The sequence below is a fragment of the Camelina sativa genome, chromosome 6 (genome assembly GCF_000633955.1).
Source record: "Camelina sativa cultivar DH55 chromosome 6, Cs, whole genome shotgun sequence".
Lineage (NCBI taxonomy): Eukaryota > Viridiplantae > Streptophyta > Magnoliopsida > Brassicales > Brassicaceae > Camelina > Camelina sativa.
Window position 1 is genome coordinate 3,099,775 of NC_025690.1, and position 16,861 is coordinate 3,116,635.

Consider the following 16,861-nt stretch of genomic DNA (forward strand, 5'->3'; position numbering starts at 1 on the left):
CAGCACAATATTTTTGTTTCAAACTCAAAGAAGATAATGATTTAACAGAACTCTATATAAGGATAAACAAAATAAATAATTCTTAACTTGGCCTTTATTCAGTGATGAGTACTATTTTTTATTTTTTATTTTTTAATGATGAAGGACTGGGATAAGCTCAAGGGGAGTTTTTTTAATAATAGTGGCATCACCAGCTTCTTCCATGTCCATGTCTTGATTCTCCTCAGGTAATCTCCAATCAAAGAAGTAAAGCAATTTCAAGAGTCCCAATTCAACGGTTGAAATCCCAAAAGCTATCCCTGGACATATCCTCCGACCAGAACCAAATGGTAACATCTCAAAGTTATTACCTTTGTAGTCAATAGGAGAATTGATAAACCTCTCCGGATTAAACTCTTCAGGGTTTTCCCAGAGTTCTGGATCTCGCCCTATCGACCATGCGTTAACCAAAAGAATGGTTTTCCGAGGAATGTCATAGCCTTGAATCTTGATATCAATCTTGACATAATAATACTTCAAGAAGAAACAAGATGAAATACAGAAGAATCGACATTATTTTCGTTTTACTCTGTTTTGCGTTCTGTTTTTTTTTTTGTTTTTCTTGATAAAGAAACAGAGTATGAAGACAATAAAGGAAACAGAGCTAAAGGCGTCTTTGACCATGTCAACTTAACTCCGTGACTCAAAGTGACATACTAGTATAAAGTTAACATTTCAATTATTGTCTTGTAAAGTTTAGATATGCTTTGAGAGGCTTTTAGATTTACGAACATCAAATCATTCAATGATGCATCAAACCCAACTTTTATAGTAAAATAAATAGTACTCCAATCTTAAATTATTGAAGTTAACAACCCAATTAGATCCATGATTTCAACGTCAAATTAACATATATTTTAACATTCCTTTGTTTTAGTTTTGCTTAGTGTTTAGAATTAAGAAAATGGTGTAAGCCACAACTCACAACACAAACTTCTCTGTTGTTTATGTACAGCAGCACCCAACATTACACAAACAACTATAGAGAAAATGGACTAAATTATTCTCTAACTAACCAACTTACACTAGTCTTACTTACTTGCTTTAATATTTGCTAGGTTCGAGAAAATAGACTAAATTATTCTCTAAAAATTTTCACCAATTTATTTTGTTTTTTTAAAGAATTGTTAGGTGCTAATCGGACGTCCGGTGTAGATCTAGACCCTAACGAGAAAATGACGAATTAAACGAGAATTAATTAGAAATTGATAAAAATAAAAATATATAATATTATATTATATATGTATAGTTTAACCCATGTTAAGAAAAAACACCAAATAACATACAAAACTATAATATTGTATTTAAAATTGCAATAAACACATGAAAACGTATTTTAAAGATAAAATTTTATGATTTTTATTAAAATTTAAACATAAGTGTAGAACGTAAAATCTTTCAATCTAAATATCTGAATAACAAAAAAACAGTTGTTTTATAATTCCAATCTAAAAATAACTGAGTCATGCAAAATTAGGCATTAGGCAAGGAGTTATCGGATAACTTATTTCTTCAAAGTATTAGTTATTAATTGAAACAAATAGGGTGAACCTAACGGGCGGATCTAGTAAGAGAGTATGGGGCTTAGCTAATTCCACTAATTTTTTTTTTTGTGTGTATTTTTAGTTATAAATTATTATATGACCCTTTAAATTTTGTAGTTTGACCTCTCTAAATTTTGTAATTTGACTCTTCTAATTTTTTTTATATTGATTTTGACCCTTACAAATTTTGCATTTTTACCATATTTTAGATTAAATTTCTATTTTGACCCTCCGAAAATTATATTTCTACCTCTATTTTTTTTTAAAAAAATTCATTTTAACCCACCAAATTTTACATTTTTATTCTTTTAAAAAAAATTATTTGAACCCCTCTAAAATTATTTGCATTGAATAATTGGAGTTAGGGGAAGATTTGTTTAAAACTAAGACATATATTAGTTTTTTCGGGAACCCAAAGGTAACTTAACAACTCCAACAACTTCATTAGACTAAAGTTGACTAATATTCTCGTAGTTTAGTTCGATAACCAAAATTGTACTATTAGACTATTAGTCAACAATTCCCCACAACAAAATAACCAAAATAACATTTATTCAGAAATTGGGACATCAATGAAAAACTGGGAGAAGTTTAAGAGGAACTTTCTTAATAATTGTGACATCACCAGCCTCTTCCATGCCAATATCTTTATCCTCTTCAGGCAGTCTCCAATCAAAGAAGTAAAGCAAGTTCAAGAGTCCCAATTCAACAGTCGCAATCGCAAAAGCTATCCCTGGACATATTCTCCGACCAGAACCAAATGGTAACATCTCAAAGTCATTTCCTTTGTAGTCGATAGGACAATCGATAAACCTGTCCGGGTTAAACTCCTCAGGGTTTTGCCAGAGATCAGGGCTTCGTCCTATCGACCATGCGTTAACCAAAAGAAGTGTTTTGCGAGGAATGTTGTAGCCTTGAATCTTGAATTCTGCCATTGTTTCTCGTGGAAGTAAAAGAGGAGATGCTGGGTGTAGTCTTAAGGTTTCTTTGATCACAAGCTTCAAGTACTGGAGCTTATCAACGTCTTCTTCCTTGATTCTTTCATTTTGTTTGATTCCAATGCATGTTCGGATCTCATCTTGAACTTTGTTCATCACCCGTGGGTTTTTAATAAGCTCTGCCATTGCCCAAATCATGGTGATGGCGCTTGTGTCTACTCCAGCAAGATATATATCCTAGGTCAACAACGTACGACACAAAATGGTTAATGACATATTTAAACTCGTAAAAAGTATACCATAGTATTAAAAAGTATTAAAGGTCTAATTTTATAGATGGATCATTATTTAATTTTGACATACTGTATAACAAAGTTTACGTTTGAGAAAGTGTTCAGAATCTTATATCGATTTACATAATAAGCCTTACTCTCTAATTTGTCAAAAAAAAAAAAAAATGCTTACTTGGATGATTCCTTTGAGATTATCAATGGTGAGCTTGAAAGACTCATATGGTTCTTCTTTATTTATCATTTCTAAGAGTGAGTCAACGATATCAGGACGGTCACGAGTTGTTTCTTCTATAGGGTTTCTCAGGTGATCATCAATAATATGATTCAACAAAGTATCAACCTCGACGAAAACTTGGTGAAGTTTCCTATGACGTCCTGAAACAAAGTCCATAAACCATCCCACACCAGCAGGGAAAAGATCAGAGCTACTTAAAGATCCAACTTGTTGGACATCAAACATGAGTTCTTTGATCTTTTCCTTATTGACATGCTTGTTCTCGTCCAAATGCTGCCCGAAGGTAGATCTGAATATGATACTTCCAACTAGATAGAAAATGGTTTGGCTCAAATCAACTGTACTCTTCTTCTGACTTGATTCTTTAAGTTTCTTGACCATCAAATCATTCTCTTCTTCTCTTATGTACCTAAAAGATCGAACCTTTTTCGTGCTGAAAAAGTTAAGAACAGAAACTTTGCGCAGCTCTCTCGAAACCTCACCGTATGACGCAAAGGCGATGTCTTTACCATCACGCCAGAATTTTGATGAGGCGTTGGTCTTAGGTCTGGTACAACACTCAAGGTCATGTACTTTAAGTGCTTCTTCAGCCGCTTGGCTCGATGAGATCACAACCAAATCGAGAAAACCTAGACGGAGAAGCATCACGGGTCCGTGTTTCTTGGAGAGATCGTGAAGCCATCTGTGAAGCATCCCTTGTAGCTGATGTAAGTTTCCGATGATCGGAAGCTTCTGTGGGCCAGGAGGAAGATTCTGTTTGGAATCTTTGATTTTGTTCATTAATATTAACGTTAATAGAACGGGAGGAAGAAGAAACAAGATGAAATACAGAAAAATCGACATTGTTTTCGTTTTCCTCTGTTTTGTGTTCTACTTTTGGTGATGTTGAAACAGAGTATTCAGACTATAAACAAAACAACGACGGCAACATAAGTCAGAGTCAATAATACATATAAAGTCACTTGTCATGTAGTGTTTGTGAGGATAAGCTTTGAAATTTGTCTTCAAAATATGTGAACTTCTACTAGTCAAACACTTTTTAAGTTCGAAACTATTCAAATTGTTTTCAAAGAAGTGCAAAACAATAAAAATAAAAACAAATAATATCAACAACCCAATGGTCCTCATGATGTACCATTAAAACTACATTTATTTCAACAACATATACAATTAATTAGTGAAACAGATACTACTTCCGTTTCAAAATATAGGATGTTTTAGTTAAAACACACATATTAAGAAATAGTTACTTTTAAAAAGTCTAACCAATCATAAACAAGACTGCATCGTATAAGATATAATTTTAATCTAAAAGTTGCATAGAAAGTTGGAAACATCCTATATTATGAAACAAAAATACTTCTCTAAACATCCTATATTATGAACGGAGGGAGTAATATATAGTAAAAACTACGTACTTTCTTTTGGCTCAATGTTAAAATCTATTTCTACCATAATTTAATACTAAATTTGAAATGATAGTCTAACAGTGTAAATAAATTAAGAATAAAAATGTAAAAAAGAAATGTCTAAACCATAAAAAAATAATAATTTAGAATTCTTTTTAAAACACTAAAGATAAGATAATATAACTAAATACATAACCAGGGGGATGTAGTGAGGGAGTATAGCTGACCCACTAAATTTTGTTTTTTTGGTGTATTCTTAGTTATAAATTATAATATGTCCTTCTAAATTTTGTATTTTGACCCTTAAAAATTTTGTAGTTTGATTTTGATCCCTACTAATTCTGCATTTTTACCACATTTAAGACTAAATTTCTATTTTGACCCTCCAAAAATTACATTTTTACCTGCACTAAAAAATAAAATCTCATTTTAACCCTCTAAATTTTGTATCTTTGTCCTTTTATATAAAAAAATTATTTGGATCCCTCTAATTTTTTTTTCTGGCTCCACCACTGTACATAACCTAAGCATGGACAATTCCTAGAATATATCTTGTTACAGTTACAAATGAACATGAAAATGTCAGAATTAAAAGGATGATTGAGGTGGTGATACCCTATCTGCAACTAAGAGTCAGATGGAAGGAGAAGGACGTACAATGCGAACGGCCGGTCAATCCACATAATCAAGCCAAGGAAAGGCAAGATTAGCTCAGCCATCTGGTGGGCGAAGTCAATATAATTTGCTAAGAAAGCATAAATCAAGATCAAGTCAAAAATGCTATCACGAGAGTGATTTTCCATGAGACAGGAAAGATCAGCCCAAAGCAAGGCTATCATTAACTTCTATTAGTATGGTCGATAATCCATCAAGAACAAACTTAGAATTACTGAGAGAACTTGTTTCGGGACGACCCAATAAGGGTAAGTGTCGTGGGTAATTTTAGGAAGGTTATATTTAATTACTTAATTAGTTCCTTGATTAAGTTAGTTGAAAATGTTTATTAGTAATTATAGTGTATGTTAGAATTACTTAGAAATAGATGATTATTTCTAGCATTGTGCCATGTTAGTCAGGTAACTAGCAATAGTCGAATCAGGTTATCCCTCGTGTATGTTGTGCGTTGCGTGAAACTCCATAATATAATGGTATTCAAAGACTCGTGGCTGGTTCGCTGCCAACCAGGCGCTACATGACAATGTAGTTTACGAAATGACATATTTTTTATACATTTTGTGTCTAGGAGTGTAGGGCATTGTCCTGAGATATTGTGAATTCATAGAAGGCCTTATCTAAGTCGTTAGGAGAAGGCTATTGTTAGGACTCCTGTTGCACGTTTAAATATGAGTTTTCAAGCATTGTATATTGTTACATTGTACATTAGTTCATCATACAGTGTTGCTTGTTCTGTGAATCCACTTGATCCTTGCTGTTTGGGGGTGGGTATTTGGGTTATCATTTTATAGACCACACTCTCACTAATTAGATTACTAACGACGCTAATTTTTTTTTTGCAGAAAATCTTAGTGGAAAAACTCCAGAGAGAGTTATCATGACCTAGGAAGGAATTGATGTAAGTTTTACAGCTTTATACAAATTTTTACAATTCATAATTTTATATATGTACTAGAAGTAGACTCGCGCGATGCGCGAGATAAATTTATAATAATTTTAACATATATTAAATTTATTAAAATATTTAAACTTATATATTTTGTGTTTTGATAAATTATCTTATGTTTGTTATTTGTTTTGTTTTTAAATAAGTATTCTCGGTCACTTAAAATGAATGACTATTGATTAGTAAAGCATTAAACTAAATTTTTTTATTAATATGAAAGGTTACTTTAAATTATTTAGTATGTATCCCATAATATATAGAGCTCTTCATGTTTTGATGCAAAATGAAGACGTACAAACATTTTTTTACGTTAGAATAAAAATATTGATTAAGTATAAAATAGAATGCGGATGAGCATGTGTCCGCTTTTAACATAATCTATAAAACATCAATATCTTCTAAAACCAGACACCTCCAAGAAGGACGAGACAGTAGCTTGAATTTCTCGAATAACCTCTTCTTTAGCCGAAACTCATGCTCTTTCTTCATTCTCTGCGTAATTAATTTCATTAAATAAATAAATAAAGGTAGCATATATAATTTTGATATTTATATATTACCAGCATGCTTCACACATGCTTAAAAGTTTTATTATTATAATTTGAATGTTTTAGCAGTAAAATATTTTAATCTTAATAAATTATACAAATGACTTCAAATGCATTTGTGTTCTAAAAGTAGAATTCTTTCTGTTTCTTGATTAATTGAATTTGGAAAAGAAAGTTCTGTGTTAGATATTTCTATATTTTGATCACGTACTTTATATCTATTGAACATACTAAATGCAAACTGAATTTTAGTTGAGAATTGAGTAAAAAAAATGTTATTGATATATTATTATAACAAATAAAGGACTATGAAAATGGTTATCGGAAACAAAGTTAAGAAATACATACGAATAGAGTTGTAACGTTAAGGAACACATTTAAAATAATAGTATTCGAAACAGTTAATATTTGTTTATACTCATTTTCACTGTAATACATACAAACACACTTGTATAAAATATATCATGGGTAATAAGTAGCATAAATATTGTGACTAAGATATAAAATCTATTAGAGTTTATGAGTTATGATCTAAAACTAAAAATTTTATATTAAAAATTTATCAAATGGATAAAAAGAAAAACAAATTACAACATTGATATACAAAATAGGCATTTGAAACAACATTTACAAGTGAGAATGTGTTATGTGCCTAAGACCTTCTTCATCTAACTCTTTCTAATGAATAACCACATTTAACATGTTCACTTCTATATATGCTCCAAAATTTTGACTCAACTTATTTATTTCTAAACCTACAAATGTCACATATAGGAAAACATTAAATATTACAAAATTTAGAAAATTATGTGAGAGGTAGAATAAGATGTTTAATGAAGACTTTGTCTAGCTATTTATACATAAATTTTTAGTAGTATGAGAGGTTTTTCAGTTTTTTTTTGGTCAAACATCATGGGAGTTATGGTTACATTTCAAAGAATAAATATACCATAGGTTTTGTCTGTGTTTTTTTTTTTTTTTTTGTAAAACACTAATTGTATTGCAATTAATACATTAAAGTGTATTCATATGATGAAAGATTTGTTTTTATTTTTTTTTCAAACATCATGGGAGTTACATTTTCAAGAATTAATATGCAATAAATTGTGTTAATGATTACTATTAAAGAAAAATTAAATATTATATTGTTTTAATATCTTGAAATTATTTTAGAATAAATTGATTTAATATTTTGGGACAAAAACTGTGAAACAAATATTATACTTTTTTATCAACAAATAATTATTATAATATTATAATATTTTTATAGCTTGAAATTAGTAAAGAATTTAATAACTATCACATTATATTTTTCCAAAATTATGATATTAATATTTAAATCTTTAATTATTAGAAATTTATTTTGTCTAAATTTATAATATTAATATTTAATTCTTTCTTATTTGCAAAATTATAATGTTATGGTAATCTTATATAAAATATTGAAAAATGATACCTATGCGAAATTATAATGTTATGTTAATTATATAAAATATTAATAAATGATATCTATATATAATTACTAAAAGGATATTGCATAAATGTCAATATATTTTTAGTACAGAAATCTCATTTATATTTAGTGAATATGAAAATAATGTATGTACTTTTAAGAAAATTAAATTTAAAGAATTTAATAATTCAAAAGTGAGGACATGTGTCGAAAAGATACGCTGCCAAATGTCATCGTGTTATGCAAAGTTAGGAGAAAACCTTCTCATATTATATAAGATGGTTTTGAAAACTATATATATTTTGGTAACAATTTATGCATACTATAAGTAAAGACCCAAATTTTTAAATGCTAAATAATTAAACCAAATGATATTAAGTGTTGTCTGGACTTCACAAAACTCTTATTCCCGGTATGGCCTAAAAAATTTGTGCTTGAAAAATTTAAGCCCCTTGAAACTCAAATTTCTGAAGAGGTAAAGCAGGCCCAGAGTACAATGATACATATCATTTTTCCCTCTAAAAAAAAAACGTTTACCCTGTTTAAGCCATCATTCGATGATAAGGAACCGGGATCAGCTCAAGAGGAACTTTCTTAACAATGGTGGTATCACCAGCTTCTTCCATGTCTATATCTTTACTTTCCTCAGGCAATCTCCAATCAAAGAAGTAGAGCAAGTTCAGTAGTGTCAATTCGACGGTCGCAATCCCGAAAGCCATCCCTGGACATATCTTCCGAACAGAACCAAATGGTAACATCTCAAAGTTATTACCTTTGTAGTCAATAGGACAATCGATAAACCTGTCCGGATTAAACTCCTCAGGGTTTCTCCAGAGTTTAGGGTTTCGTCCTATTGACCATGCGTTGATCAAAAGAAGGGTTTTGCAAGGAATGTCGTAGCCTTGAATCTTTATATCAGCCATTGTTTCTCTTGGAAGTAAAAGAGGAGCTGCTGGATGTAGTCTTAAGGTTTCTTTGATCACAAGTTTCAAGTAATGAAGCTTATGGGTATCTTCTTCCTCGATTCTCTCATTTTGATTGATTCCAATGCAAGTTCGGATCTCGTCTTGAGTTTTTTTCATCACTCGCGGGTTTTTAATAAGCTCTGCCATTGCCCAAATTGTTGTGATGGCGCTTGTGTCTACTCCAGCAAGATATATTTCCTAGATCAACAATCATAGAAAATGGTTAAGGGCATTTAATATTCAAAATTTGTCAAGATTTCTACATCGAAAATAAAATTTATATAATCTAACATATACATATGAACCAAATTCTTTTCATTTTTAATTGATTATAAAATAAAGGCCCATGAAATTTGACAGCTTTAAATACGAATAAGTGTTAGGAATTTCACATGCATCAATAAAAGTATGTGAAAAAATCTACGGTACGTAATACATAAAATAATTTTGAGATAAATAAAAAAAAAAAAAAAAAAACCCATGAATTTTGACACATCTTGTGAATATTATATGCTTACTTGGATGATTCCTTTGAGATGATCGATGGTGAGCTTGAATGATTCATCTTGCTTTTGTTTATGCATAGTATCCAGAATCGAGTCAACAATATCAGGGCAATCTTGATTTGTTTTCTCTTCAGGGTTCTTCAAGTGATCGTCAATTACATGATCCATTAATGTATCAACCTGAAAGAGAACTTTACGAAGTCTCTTCTGTTGTCCTGACACAAAGTCCATAAACCATCCCAAACCAAAAGGGAAAAGATCAGAACTACTGAGAGACCCAACTTTCTGGAACTCAAACATGAAATCTTTGATCCTGTCTTTATTGATATGCTTGCTTTCGTAGAAACTTTGTCCAAAGGCGGCTCTACATATGACACTTCCAACAAGACAGAAAAGTGTTTGGCTCAAATCTACCGTAGAGTTTTTCAGAGCCGATTCCTTCAGTTTCTTGACCATGAGATCATTCTCTTCCTCTCTGATGTACCTAAAACATCGGACCTTTTTCGTGCTGAAAAAGTTGAGAAAAGAAATCTTGCGCACCTCTCTCGAAACCTCACCATATGGCGCAAATGCTATGTCTTTACCGTCACGCGAGAATTTTGATGAGGCGTTCGTCAAAGGTCTGTTACAGCATTCAAGGTCATGAGTTTTTAGAGCTTCTTCAGCTCCTTCGCTCGATGAGATAACCACCATTTGGACAAAACCTAGACGGAGGTAAATCACGGGTCCGTGTTTCGTGGAGAGATCGTGAAGACATCTATGAAACAATCCTCGAAGCTGGTGTAGGTTTCCGATGATCGGAAGCTTCGGTGGGCTCGGAGGAAGATTTTGTTTCGAGTATTTGGTTTTCTTAATGAATATAAACGAGAAAAGAGCGGGAAGAAGTATAAACCAGAAGCAATACAGTGGAATCAACATTGTTTTCGTTTTTTCTCAAATTTTGTGTTATCTTTTTGATGATATAAAGCAACATCTCATTTCTTTATTTTTTGTGTCTTTGTGATAAGCTTTTGAGAGGTCAAAAACAATTATCTTGGATATGTGTATTGTGTGTAAGATATCTGAACATGGACCAATACATTAAAATAATAGCTTAAACATCAATTTCAACAACTCAAAGGGCCTCATGGTGTCTCCGTCAAAAACAACTCAATGGCCCTGTCGATGGCGAATAATAGGAAGAAGATCAAGATAAACTTTGTTCTCAACTGTGACATCACCAGCTTCTTCCATGTCCATATCTTTCTTCTCTTCAGGCATTATCCAGTCAAAGAATTAAAGCAAGTTTAAGATTCCCAATTCAACGGTCTTACGACCATAACCAAAGGTAACATCTCAAAGCTCTGTCCTTTGTAGTCCACAAGAAATATGAAATCTCAAAGCCCTAGGGTTCCTAACGAGTTCCACCGTTCAATGATCAATGGTGGAACTCGTTATGATTTATCATGCTCTTTTTATATGTATCATATCTAAGAGAGAGTTGATGATATCAGGACGATCTTGAAGCTGGTGTAGGTTTCCGATGATCGGAAGCTTCGATTGGCTCTGAGAAAGATTTTGTTTCGATTCTTTGATTTTATTTCCCAACATTAACGCTAAGAGAAACAACATGAAAATACAAAAGCATTGACATTGTTTTCGTTTTCCTCTATTTTGTTTTGTGCTATATTTTTTGGTGATGTTGAAACAGAGTGTTCACGCCAGACTATAAAACAGGAAAACGTCTTTACCACGGCAACATAAGTCAGAGTCAATACATAGAAAGTGATGTAGTGTTTGCGAGGATAAAGCTTTCAAAATTGTTTTCAAAATATGCTTGAACAATTATTGAATCTCAACAGCCCAATGGACATCAAAATTACATTTATTTCAGAACAACATGACACTTTTTATTTCAACAACAGATACATTACACAGTTATTATATATCATTCCTCAAGATTCAATGGCCACATCAATGGCGAAGGATAGGTAAAAGCTCAAGAGGAACTTTCTTAACAACAGTGACATCACCAGATTCTTCCATGTCCATATCTTTCTTCTCGTCAGGCAATTTCCAATCAAAGAAGTTAAGCAAATTCAAGAGTGCCAATTCAATGGTCGCAAGACCCGAAGCCATTCCAGGACAAATCCTACGACCAGAGCCAAAGGGAATAAACTCAAAGTTTTGTCCTTTGTAGTCCACAGGACAGTCGATAAACCTCTCCGGGTTAAACTCCTCAGGGTTTTTCCAGTATTTCGGATCTCGTCCTATCGACCATGCGTTAACCAAAAGAAGTGTTTTTCGAGGAATGTCGTAGCCTTGGATCTTGATATCAGCCATTGTTTCTCTTGGAAGTAAAAGAGGAGCTGCTGGATGTAGTCTTAAGGTTTCTTTGATCACAAGCTTCAAGTACTGAAGCTTATTGACATCTTCGTCCTCGATTCTCGCCTTAATACCAATGCAATTTCGGATCTCGTCTTGAGCTTTCTTCATCACTCTCGGATTTCTAACGAGCTCTGCCATCGCCCAAATCATGGTGATAGCACTTGTGTCTATCCCAGCCAGAAATATATCCTAGGCCAACAAAAAAACATATTAAATTATTAATTAGGATATATAGGTTAGATTGGAGAATGATGAAGTAAAGAGATTCTTTTGCTTACTTGGCTAATTCCTTTGAGATGATCAATGGTGAGCTTGAAAGATTTATCATGTTCTTGTTTATGTATCATTTGTAAGAGAGTGTCTACGATATCAGGATGATCTTGATTTGTTATCTGTAATTGATGATCATCAATTATATAATTAAGAAAAGTATCAACCTCAGTGAAGACATTGTTAAGCCTCTTATGTTGGCCTGACACAAAGCCTATAAACCATCCAAGACCAGGAATAGGAAAAAGATCAGAGACTTTGAAAGTTAAGCTTCTCTGCGCTTCAAACACCAGTTCTTCGATCTTATCTTCACTGAAATGCTTGTTCTCTAAGAAACTCTGTCCAAAGACAGGTCTGAACACGATACTTGCAGCTAGGCAAAAGAGGGTTTTGCTCAAATCGACGGGAGATTGCTTCAAAGCCAATTCTCTTAGTTTCTTGACCATCAATTCAGTCTCTTCCTCCCTAACATACCTGAAAGATTGAACCTTTTTCACGCTGAAATACTCACGAACTGAAAGCTTACGAAGCTCTCTCCATGCATCACCGTATGCCCCAAGGCCGATGTTTTTGTTGTTACGGGAGAAAACCCTTGTGGCGTTTGTGTTAGGGCGTGTGCAACACTCAAGGTCATGTGTTTTAAGAGCTTCTTCAGCTGCTTCACTCGATGAGAGCAAAACCATTGGGACAAACCCTAGACGGAGATGCATCACGGGTCCGTGTTTCTTGGAGAGATCGTAAAGACATCTGTGAAGCATCCCTTTTAGCTGGTGTAAGTTTCCGATGATCGGAAGTTTTGCTGGGCCGGGAGGCAGATTCTGTTTCGAATTCCTTATCTTTTTCATCATTAACGAGAAGAGAAAGGGAAGGAATAGAAGCAAGAGAAGAATCGCCATTGTTTTGGATCTTCTGTTCTTTAGAGACAGCGATAGAGATATAGAGTTTTAAGACACAACAACAACGTTTTTATTACGAATGACACTGGCCGAGTTTGTTGAAAAAAAAAAGGAAAAGAATACAAAAAGTACTAGCCGGTTTGGATGTAAATAAATATCTGTGAGAGCGTGAGGCTAATATTGTATGAAGAATATCATTACAAACTGTTCTTTTAGTGCAAGATATATTTAAGAAGTTGAAGGAAAAAAATAAAGAATATCCAGCAAATTAACAAAGGAAGAGGAATATATTTAACTTTAAAAAACATAAAATATAAAATAAGATAAAACCTTTTTAGTTAAAAAATCTTTAATTTACATAATATTAGAACTGAAAATAATATCATCATAAATTAGACATGGACATGTGTAAGTTCGTTTATTTTAGTAAAGAAAATATTCCTTTTTAGCATACATTAAATAATTTATATAAAATTTTCTATAAGTCTATAATTTTTTTTTACTTTATAACATTAATTCTGCAAAAAAAATTATGAGATTAGATAATTTCCTAATATTTATGGTCCTTAATTCATTGGTTCAATGTTGAAAAGAAGAGAAACTAAAAAAATGTTAGTAAAAACATTTTTTTTTTTTGAATATAATTTAACATTAGATTAAAAAAAAAAAGGAAGAGATATTGGTTTCTTGTGTTGGCTAAATAAACCACGAAATTCAAAACAAATATGAGGTAAAAACGATAAGCTATTAACCAGCGTGACCATTTTACCCAAACTCAAACCCAAGCCTACACATACGTAGACACAAACATCCTTCCTTATATACTAGAAGACTTTTCTCCACTTGTCTAATTTGGTTATTTAAATTTGAATATTTGAACATTCAGTTCTCATTCAAATGAACTTCAATTTGAAGAGTTACCAGAAAAAAGTAGTTCGATGCAACTTGTGAAAAAATAATTTCCAACATACATTTCCGATTATTGGAAGCTTTGGTGGGCTCGGAGGAAGATTATTTTTTGAAACTTTGATTCTTTTCACGAATAGAAACGAGAAAAGAGCCGGAAGAAGCAGAAATCAGAATCAATAATGTAGAATCAATAATGGTCAAGTAGGGACAGAAACAAAAAAGAAAAAAAAAACATGTTAGTATGTTACATGCATGTAGCTTTTACATTAATTTCAACAACCGAAAGGGCATCATGCTGTCTCCGTCAAAATTACATAATTTTCGCAACAACATGAGTCTTGGTAGTTCAAGTTCTCTAATTTCAAGAATCAATGGGATCATCAATGGCGAAGAATAGGAAGATGATTAAGAGGAACTTTCTTATCAACTGTGACATCACCAGCTTCTACCATGTCCATATCATTCTTCTCGTTAGACATTCTCCAGTTAAAGAAGTAAAGCAAATTCAAGAGCCCAATTCAAAGGTCGCAATCCCTGAAGCTATTCCTGGACAAATCCTACGACCAGAACCAAAGGGTAACATCTCAAAGCTTTGTCCTTTGTAGTCCACAGAACAATCCACAAACCTCTCTGGATTAAACTCTTCTGGATTTTGCCAGTGTTTAGGATCTCGTCCTATAGACCATGCGTTAACCACAAGAAGGGTTTCCGGGGGAATGTCGTAGCCTTGAATCTTGATATGACTCATTGTTTCTCTTGGGAGTAACAATGGAGCTGGTGGGTGTAATCTTAAGGTTTCTTTCACCACAAGCTTCAAGTATTGAAGTTTACCAAGATCTTCTTCCACGATTCTTTCTTCCTGTTTGAATCCAATGCAAGTTTGGATCTCGTCTTGAGCTTTATTCATCACTCTAGGGTTTCTAACGAGCTCTGCCATCGCCCAAATCATAGTAACCGCACTTGTGTCTACTCCAGCGAGGTAAATATTCTATGTCAACCAAAAGACAATAGATTTAAGGACACATATACATAGGTTATATTCGAGAAATTATGAAGTAAAGACGTTTGTTTGCTTACTTGGATGATTCCTTTGAGATGATCAATGGTGAGCTTGAATGATTCATCATGATCTTGTTCACGTATCATATCTAAGAGCTAGTCGATGATATCAGGACGATCTTGAGTTGAGTTCTGTAAGTGATGATCATCAATTATATGATTAAGAAACGTATCAACCTCGGTGAAGACATTGTGAAGCCTCTTATGCTGGCCGGACACAAGTTTTATTAACCATCCAAGACCAGAAATAGGGAAAATATCAGGTAATGTAAAAGACATATTTTTGTGAGCCTCAAACATGAGTTCTTTGATATTTTCCTTATCGATATGCTTGTTCTCTAAGAAACTCTGTCCAAATGCTGTTCTGAATATGATACTTGCAGCTAGGAAAAAAAGGGTATTGCTCAAATCCACCGGAGATTGCTTTAAAGCCGATTCTCTAAGTTTCTTGACCATTAAGTCACTCTCTTCCTCTCTAGCATACCTGAAAGATTGAACCTTTTTCACGCTAAAAAACTCGTAAACTGAAAGCTTACGCAGCTCTCTCCATTCATCACCATATACACCAAAGCCGATGTCTTTACCGTTACGCGAGAAAACCTTTGAGGCGATAGTGGTAGGTCTTGTACAACACTCGAGGTCATGTGTTTTAAGAGCTTCTTCAGCTGCTTCACTCGATGAGATCACGACCATTGGGACAAACCCTAGACGAAGATGCATCACGGGTCCGTGTTTCGTGGAGAGATCGTGAAGACATCTGTGAACCAACCCTTGAAGCTGGTGTAAGTTCCCGATGATCGGAAGTTTTCTTGGGCCTGGAGGCATTTTGTTTCGATTCTTTGATGTTCTTCTTGGTCAATATTAAATAAAAGAAAATGGGAACGAATATAAGCAAGAAGTAAGACAGAACAGCTGTCATTGTTTTCGTTCCTCTGTTTTGTTCTCTGCTTTTTCAGATATAAGGGAAACAGAGTTTTTTTTTTTTGGACAAAAGGGAAACAGAGTATTATTAGACAAAATAACAATGGTTTTATACTGAGAGAGCGAGGCCAAAAAAATTCTCATACGTATCTGTAAATAAGTAGTAAAGTATTTTCTTATAAAAAATATATTATGATTTGATACGTTGGCATATTGAAAAAGTTATAAATAAGAAAATATACAAGTAAAATGGGATACTTTTTCAGAAAATGATGTATACTTTTGTAGCAAAATATATGATTTCAATCACATTTCAAATGATTTATGTTAAAATAACAAATCATGTACTATTCAATTATGCATTTTATAAAATCTAATAAAAGTCAATAATATTCAATTATAAAATCTCATGTTATTGAAAACATTTTCTGAAGATTGGATTTTTAAAAATTTAAATCAATCACCCTTTTGAGTTATAAAGAATTGATTTACTGCAATTACAACCAGGGGCAGATCTACATGAGGAAGGGGTGGGGCACGTGCCCCATACTCTTTTTTAAAATTTACCTGGTAGAGATCTCCATATGGTATCTTTGGTTCAGTTGGTAAATGGAAATATTATGTTATTTCAAGGCCACCAGTTCGAGTATCCTTTTTATACTTTTTCACTATTCCATGCATTTTTCTTCAATAAAATTATATATATACTTTCAGTTCTTTTTTTTTTCTTGTATTTTTTTCTAGTTTAACTTTAACAAATTTAATTCATATTTTAATTGTTTAGTATACATATAACTTAACTAAAAATGTTATAAAACTACTAAATTAATAACATCAAACAATATTATTTCTTTTGTTGTTCATTTGTTATTTTTAGAGTTTAAATTT

General features: G+C 32.7%; 3 protein-coding genes and 1 pseudogene across 3 annotated transcripts; all 4 read right to left on the reverse strand.

Annotated features, from left to right (window-relative positions):
* On the reverse strand, nt 2,003–4,051 carry LOC104790251 (cytochrome P450 71B3-like). The gene is made up of 2 exons (XM_010515964.2): nt 2,987–4,051; nt 2,003–2,758 (listed from the first exon to the last, which is right to left on the reverse strand). The coding sequence occupies exons 1-2, from the start codon at nt 3,890–3,892 to the stop codon at nt 2,153–2,155; spliced, it is 1,512 nt and encodes a 503-aa protein (XP_010514266.1). The 5' UTR covers nt 3,893–4,051; the 3' UTR covers nt 2,003–2,152.
* LOC104790252 (cytochrome P450 71B3-like) lies at nt 8,437–10,523 on the reverse strand. The gene is made up of 2 exons (XM_010515965.2): nt 9,564–10,523; nt 8,437–9,243 (listed from the first exon to the last, which is right to left on the reverse strand). Exons 1-2 carry the CDS (start codon nt 10,467–10,469, stop codon nt 8,623–8,625), a joined length of 1,527 nt encoding a protein of 508 aa, XP_010514267.1. The 5' UTR covers nt 10,470–10,523; the 3' UTR covers nt 8,437–8,622.
* Nucleotides 11,373–13,187, reverse strand: LOC104790254 (cytochrome P450 71B25-like). The gene is made up of 2 exons (XM_010515966.1): nt 12,197–13,187; nt 11,373–12,107 (listed from the first exon to the last, which is right to left on the reverse strand). The coding sequence occupies exons 1-2, from the start codon at nt 13,082–13,084 to the stop codon at nt 11,505–11,507; spliced, it is 1,491 nt and encodes a 496-aa protein (XP_010514268.1). The 5' UTR covers nt 13,085–13,187; the 3' UTR covers nt 11,373–11,504.
* On the reverse strand, nt 14,289–16,007 carry LOC104793904 (annotated as a pseudogene).

Excerpts from the sequence above, each read along its gene's own strand:
- LOC104790251 (XM_010515964.2), bottom strand. The coding sequence starts at position 3,892 with ATGTCGATTTTTCTGTATTTCATCTTGTTTCTTCTTCCTCCCGTTCTA. Across the intron at positions 2,759-2,986 it reads ATCTCAAAGGAATCATCCAA|GATATATATCTTGCTGGAGT; the intron begins GTAAGCATTTTT and ends TTGTTGACCTAG.
- LOC104790252 (XM_010515965.2), bottom strand. The coding sequence starts at position 10,469 with ATGTTGATTCCACTGTATTGCTTCTGGTTTATACTTCTTCCCGCTCTT. Across the intron at positions 9,244-9,563 it reads ATCTCAAAGGAATCATCCAA|GAAATATATCTTGCTGGAGT; the intron begins GTAAGCATATAA and ends TTGTTGATCTAG.
- LOC104790254 (XM_010515966.1), bottom strand. The coding sequence starts at position 13,084 with ATGGCGATTCTTCTCTTGCTTCTATTCCTTCCCTTTCTCTTCTCGTTA. Across the intron at positions 12,108-12,196 it reads ATCTCAAAGGAATTAGCCAA|GATATATTTCTGGCTGGGAT; the intron begins GTAAGCAAAAGA and ends TTGTTGGCCTAG.